Source organism: Gobio gobio, assembly GCF_949357685.1.
Source record: "Gobio gobio genome assembly, chromosome: 20".
NCBI lineage: Eukaryota > Metazoa > Chordata > Actinopteri > Cypriniformes > Gobionidae > Gobio > Gobio gobio.
The window spans coordinates 17,587,613-17,595,383 of NC_137113.1; the positions used below are offsets into that span (position 1 = coordinate 17,587,613).

The 7,771-nt window shown below is 37.2% G+C and overlaps 1 protein-coding gene across 1 annotated transcript; it reads right to left on the reverse strand.

Annotated features, from left to right (window-relative positions):
- Positions 1–1,157: 1,157 nt before the first annotated feature.
- kcnk1a (potassium channel, subfamily K, member 1a) lies at positions 1,158–6,982 on the reverse strand. Its single transcript, XM_079845605.1, has 3 exons — positions 6,440–6,982; positions 3,230–3,625; positions 1,158–2,931 (listed from the first exon to the last, which is right to left on the reverse strand). Exons 1-3 carry the CDS (start codon positions 6,792–6,794, stop codon positions 2,669–2,671), a joined length of 1,014 nt encoding a protein of 337 aa, XP_079701731.1. The 5' UTR covers positions 6,795–6,982; the 3' UTR covers positions 1,158–2,668.
- Positions 6,983–7,771: the final 789 nt, after the last annotated feature.

Below are 7,771 nucleotides of genomic sequence, written 5' to 3' on the forward strand. Positions count from 1 at the left end.
TGATTTGGGGGGTGTTGTGTATGACAACTAAATTATCTTTCAACAGTCAGACAAAATATCCTCCACACATCAAATCTCTTTAATATCTCTGTTCTTTCTCCTCATGAGACTGAATGGAGATCAAATGGAGATTTTTTTATCGATTTTTTTTTTATTGTGCTTTCTTCTGAGAAAAAGATAATTCTGCAATGTCCCAGATTGTTGACACAGTCAGAGATCTCAAATATTTCTCATCAAATACTTATGAAGCCAAATTATTTATATTATGTTATTACTTTTGTATTATTTAAATGTAAGTTTGCTAATATCCATATTCAAATTAATATTGAGATGTGTACTTTTACTGTTTGTCAAAAAATGACTCAATTGTGCCTATTTTTATTTCTCATGAATTTTATGAGAAACACCTCATACTAAGTCAATATATACAGTAAATTAAGCATTATTGAGACCTCCATCAGTTTTCCTGTAAAATGGGGGGGGGGAATAAAATTGTCATTTGAATGTTAATAGTGCATCATAAATAAAAAACAACAGATACTAACAAGAAATCATTCTGGATGACAGATATATACTCAACAACAACATTTTCCCATGATAATATGAAGGAATTATTTACCTTTTGAGAACCCCCTGAAATATAACCTCCTATATCACCTATAAGCAAAATACATTGTCCATTAACAAACTCATCTTTCTCAACAATATCTTATGCTGTGATGATAATGAGTGTAACATTAAGATGAATCTCTAGTGGAACTCAAGAAGGTCATTTATAGTTTTGCATGCTCTTAACAGAGGACAACTTATTGAAATATGTCCAAGGTGAGCACAGCTGCAGGGCCTTGTTAACATAACCTCGGCTCAATTTCAGCACCACTATTACAGGATGGCATCAAATTCACTTTCAAACAGCAGAGTAAATATCTCTTTTAACAGCACTGAGCAGGCATCCTGATACTGTTAACAGACCTTACAGCTGTTCGGGTCCACAAAGCCTCTTCGCCCCCAGCAAGGTTTTAACACACTGATATAACCTAGCAAAGGTAAACTCTGAGAGGTGGAGGAGATTACATTATTTTTAATATGTGTGCTGCAAGTTCTGTTGTGTGCGTGCAACATCTTGCTATTGGCTGAAAAATGGACACAATACAATCACATTATCTATAACCAGTTTATTCTGTTTTGATAAAGTGCGACTTGAAACATACAAACATTTTAGGCATGTGAAATAAAATTAAAGTATAAAACTGAAAACTATAAATTAATGATAAAATAAGATTTATTCCCTTCAATAGCAATATACCCAGTCACTCATAACAGCATATTGATGCACTGATGTGACTTCTGTTCTTTGCTTACAATACAACATGGCACTCAATGCACTACAGCACCCTTAGGTGGTGGACAATGCCTACTGCAACAAACAGAACTGCTGCAGAAGAGCCAACATGACTAAAGGCAAAGAAGAATCCCTTCAGTAGAGAAATTAATTATACAGCTTTTTGATTGTCTGATGCCTCTACTATAAATATATTTAAATTTCCCTCTACGCATTATGGAATGTTTAAAACAAAAACAAAAAAAAGTCACCAGGGACCTGCCCCTGTCTAAAAAAAATAAAAAAAACTAGACATAGTACACTTGCAGACTTTGAATAGGGCTCAGGCTAGAATACACTACACAACCTTTACACTAAACGGCTGAGGATCAAACTTATGGATAATTGTGCGCCTTGTTGCTGACAAATGAACACAATAGTTTGATAACTTGTCTGATATCCTCTGACTGGATGGTCTGAAGCTAAAATCTTCAGAGTCTGTGCCTGTTATACACTACGTGATTTTCTGCTAAATCTGTCTACACCGACTGCCTAAAATCGGTAGACTGGCTCAGGCTTTTAAAATAAATGTTCCAAAATGTACCATTTTTGGTTCCCCAAAGAACCTGTTAGTGGACAGTTCATAAAATAACCCGTATACAGTTTTTAAAATCTAAAGAAGCTTTTCCACTATAAAGACACTTTTGTGCAAAATAAAGTTTCCATGGATGTTAAAGGTTCTTAACGGAACTATCAATGCCAATAAAGAATCTTCATTTTAAGGAGTGGAGCATTGACTTGTCCAAACTGCACATCAGTGCAAACACCTGTACAAAAGATGTGTAGTTTATTCCAGCCTTAAGCAATTCCTCAAATTAGAATAACCAAAAAAACATGATTTACATTATTACATCTATAAAACTATAATACAGGATATCCCTTTTAAGTTACCTAACAAGAACAGTACATGGAATATATACAGCTAGTCTATGACCACTTACCAGTTAACTATTTAATTTCAGAAGGCATGGATGGATTTATCTGTTACACACACACACACACACACACACACACACTCATACACAAACAACCCCCTGGTTACAACACGTTTTTCAGTTCAGTAGCTGCATATGGAGAATATCTGATATTTTGCATTATTCTACGAATTCACACAATCCTTTCCACAGTACTGTAACTTACCTTTAGTCAGTGTTTCAAGTATTCATTTCTATGGTAGGCTTCAGCTAACTTGACAGCAGAGTACACTAACAATACATTTATGCTCTTGGTGGAGATGCTTCAGAAACATTAACGTGTCGGGTTCTAGATATGGAATTTCAGGATGCCTCATTGGGCCATTGGTCCATTAGAGGTAGCAGTAGGTGAGGAGACTATGTCATCAGGAAACAAATCAGTCTTATCCTCTCTAAATGAGGCTGCCTGGTCAGACACAGAGGCAAAGGAGAGGTGATCATGATCCACGATGTTAAGCTGGTCCTCCTTTTTTTGTTTCCCTATGTAGAAGATCTTCCTGAGTTTCTTCAGCTGCTGAAGTTCACAGAAGGTTTCCAGAACCACCAACATCGCGATCAAGCCCAATATCAGATAGACTGTATAGGAGAAAGACAGATAGGGTTAAAGAGAGATGGAGAATGACCCCTGAGGGATCTCTTTTGGAAACTAAGCTAAAGTTCAACCAAATTTTAAGTTTTGCTAAATGTTTTATTGTCCCAACCACATACACTACCGTTCAATTGTTACAGGTCAGTAAGGTTTAAGACTTTCAAAAACATTAAGAAAACAATCCCCATCCCGATCTTTGAACGGTAGTGTGAATGAAAGTCAAATTAAATATATAATACAATACATGGCTCTGTACATCAATAATTTAACTGACTGTACACTTACTGGTAATGCCCAATTTATAGAGTTCTCTGAACCTCTGGTGGTAGCCCTCTCCTGGTACATAGTCACCCAAGCCAATAGTACTAAGAGAGATGAAGCAGAAATAGAAGGACTCTAGGAAATTCCACTCCTCTTCCAGTACTGAGAAGATGATGGCAGGTATAAGGAAGAAGCAGGAGATGGTTATAATGGCCAATAGGGCAGCATGCAGGGCGGCCAGCAAAGGTTTGGACATGCCCCAGCGCCGGTGCAGGTGCTCCACGGGCCTGCGGGTACTGAACTCCATGATCCTCTGGACCACCGCAGTCAGGAATAGCAGGGTGAATGGGATTCCCACCACTGAGTAAATGATGCAGAAGGCCTTACCACCATCCGACAGAGGAACGCTGTGGCCATATCCTGGAAAGAAAACACATGAAGCTCTTTGAACAGGTCTTTTGTATATTCTGAGACAATCACATCTAGCATTTTACTCAAATGAAGCAGTTATTTTTGTGTATCAAACACCATCTTAATGACATAAGGAAAAGTCACCAGGAATGTCAAGGGCGTTGCCTGTTGTAGTACTTAAATCCTGCTGGATTAAGTTACATAATCTATGGAACTACACACACTACGTGTTTATCCTTTAGACACCCTTCAAATCTCCCACAGATCATCCACAATGATTTAAAAAAACACGAGGGCTCCACAGGGACTGCAAGTATATGAGTATGCACTTTTGTTCCTGTATTTGTAAGAGTAACCTAATACATATCCTAAAACCTCTAAAAATGGATTTGTGAAGATAGTCATCATTATCAGTACAAAAAGGGCTCAACAATGGTCCCAAATAATGTCTTAATTCAAGTTGCTACTTTTATACTAATGTTTAATAAAGCATCTTGAGCACTGAAGGATATTTTAAAGTTACTAGTAACTCAACCAGTTGGTAACTGCATGACACGGCTGGTCATTTAAAATTATGAAAACCATTAGAAGCAACTTGGTCCTGGAATAATGTCCTTGTAGCCTATCCTATTTTATTGTTTATGTATTTTTATTACTTTATGCTTTTGCAGGCTAAGAAAATATTTGATATGCCTCCATTTATATATTGTCTTGTTAAATGTTACTACAAGTACTTAATATATTGCAAATGTTAACATTCAGGCCCATAAAGCTTTGTTGACTTTTGACTATTTATAGAGGGAGGGAACCCGTCATACACAGGCAGGTCTCTTTTCAAAATCAGATTCAGAAAGAGCTCTATTGCCAAGTATGTTTGCACTTTGCACACACAAGGAAATTGTTTTGGTGGCAGATGAAGCTTCTAGTACACAGAGACAACAACAGTTCACAGATAGTAAAATAAAAAATAAAGATGTATGTGAATAAGAATCCTTGTTTGTCCTGAGAGGTTAAACTGCCCAACTTTCTTCATAAAAATCCTTCAGGTCCTGCAAATTCTTCAGTTTTCCAGCATCTTTTGCATATTTGAACCCTTTCCAGCAGTGACTGTATGGGTTTGACTGTATGAAAAAGATGATGCATTAAGAGCCCGGGGGTGAAAACTTTTTGAATTTGAAGATCAAGGTAAATTGTACTTAAAGGATTAGTTCAATTTCAAATAAACTTTTGCTTATAATTTACTCACGCCCTTGTCATCCAAGATATCCATGTCTTTCTGTCTTCAGTCGAAAAGAAATGAAGATTTTTGATGAAAACATTTCAGGATCTGTCTCCATATAATGGAAGTCAATGGCCTCCAAACGGTTCTTCAAGGTCCAAATGAGAGGTTCAGTACAGCTTCAAAGGGGCTTTAAACCACATCAAACGGTACCAGACGATCAATAAGGGTCTTATCTAGCGAAACGATCGGTCATTTTTTTAAAAAATAAATAAAGTTTAAGTTTTATAAGCACAAATGCTCGCCTTGCTTTGTTCAGTGATGCGCGCTCGTGATGTCACGTAAAACGCAATTACGTTGAAAAGGTCACGCTAGACGCAGGCGGAAGTACCGAGTCAGTGTTTACAAATGAGCGGAAGGAGGACCGTATCCACATATTCAAACGTCTTTGCGCCTGCGTCTAGCGTGACCTTTTCAGCATAATTGCATTTTACGTGACATCACGAGCGCGCATCACTGAACAAAGCAAGGCGAGCATTTGTGCTTATAAAACTTAAACTTTATTTATTTTTAAAAAAATGACTGATCGTTTCGCTAGATAAGACCCTTATTGATCGTCTGGTACCGTTTGATGTGGTTTAAAGCCCCTTTGAAGCTGTACTGAACCTCTCATTTGGACCTTGAAGAACCGTTTGGAGGCCATTGACTTCCATTATATGGGGACAGATCCTGAAATGTTTTCATCAAAAATCTTCATTTCTTTTCGACTGAATACAGAAAGACATGGATATATTGGATTACAAGGGGGTGAGTAAATTATAAGCAAACGTTTATTTGAAAGTGAACTAATCCTTTAATTTGTCTTCCGGGAAACATGTAAGTCTGTTGCTTCCGTATAGGGCAGTACTAGATGAATACTGACTTCATCCTGCTCAAAAGTTTTATATTTATGTGTATATATATATATATATATATATATATATATATATATATATATATATATATATATATATATATATATATATATATATATATATCTGACACCTGTGATGTCTAACAAGCTTGGAAGGTCGTTAAACAGCTTAACATTTACTATATATATATATATATATATATATATATATATATATATATATATATATATATATATATATATATATATATATATATATATATATATATATATATATACAAAATAGACACATTTGTATGTACAGGTGTGTGCTATATATACATATATAATATAATTAACTGTAATTAACAGGGAATGGAATAAAAAGAGGGTAGCTATTTTCAAATAAATATAGACCTAGGTGATTGCACCTATAGAGTTAGGCTATATCTTTGTTTTATAAAAATATGACTGTAAATGTTAAGCTGCTTAACAAGACCATCCAAACTTGTTAGACATCACAGGCGTCAGCTATAATGCGTTTATCACAGTTCAGAGAGGGCAGGTCGACCTTACAAATGACATCACTGGTCTCTCTTCTCTAAGCCTCTTGGGAAAATAAATGTAAAGAATGACTTCAGATGGTAAATTATATAATGTAAATCAACTGGGATATCATGAATAATGTTGTCAAGAGAATGTCTATGCTCACCTGTCGTGGAAAGCACAGTGCTGGCAAAGAAGAGAGCAGATGTGAAATCCCAGTTCCAGCTAGTGGAGGCATTATTGAGAACCGACACTCCGTAATTACTCGCCTCTAAGGCTCTGGCCAGAAACTCCTCCAGTCTTTCATCGGACAGACATTCATTGTCCTCTAGAAACTGCAGCTTCACGGTCCGAAGCTCCTGTCGAAGCTGCTCCTCATAAGGCAGCTCCACCGCGGAGAACACCAAAGCCCCGAATATCAGATACACCGCATACGCCAGAACCAAGAACAAGAAATACCACGTAGACCTGTAACCTTCTATGACACGCACACACGAACCTCCCGATAGACACTGAAGCATTGTCTCCGCGGCAAAATAGGTGAGATAATTAATACAGGTAGTCCAATAACAGGAATACACTCGTTTCTTACAAATAAATAAACTCTCGCGGCTGTCTTTTAGTTATAATTTCCTGTTTGTCTCCTGCCGGTATTGCGGAGCTGATGTGACGGGCGCCCAGGAGACACGTTTACTAATCGTACTATGGCGAAAGGTTTTTGTTAATATTCATGAATCTAACATTGGCCTGTAGAAGGTAACAACGCAACGTCAGCACTACCTAATAAATATTTATAGGTAAGCCTTCGCCATTGGAAGGTTGCAACCGGCGTCAGCGTTTCCTGATTAATATTCATAAGATCGCTTTCGCCGTAGTAGATTCATATTTTGCGTCAGGCTCGTGACGTCTCGTTCCTCCGCGCCTCACCTTACACAGGTCAGCTCTATTCATCACATTTATCACGGCAGGGCGCACCCAGTAAGGTAAACCTGAGGAATTTGCCTTTAGAAGACAGAGAGAGTTAAGCAGCTGTCTCAAAGAGACAATTATAAGTGAAAGCCCCATTAGGCTAGTGGTACAGTACAGTTTCTGTTACCTGGTAGAACAGGTTTAACCATGCAGGTGGTGATTGGGGGGTCCTATGGCATGACAAAAGTTTTGAAAAGTGACATTAAACAAAAGTGTTGTCTGGTTTCTGTGAAGGGCAGTTGTGAGGTGATTAGTCTGGATTTAACTATAGTTCAGTGACCTTTTCAGTCTATCATCATCTGATCAATAAATGTAAATGAAGCCAGAGTATAAAAGCACAATATACTGCAATAGTATCATAAATGTAGTGCAACTGTTTCATGTCTCTTGAAGTCATGGCTGTAAATAGTCATACTCGTATAAACTCCAGAAAAAAACATCAGTTTGATCACACCTGAATCATTTGGTTCAGTTTTGTTATTCGGTCATCTGATTTAATGAAAATAGTTATCTGACGCAAAAGAAGAAT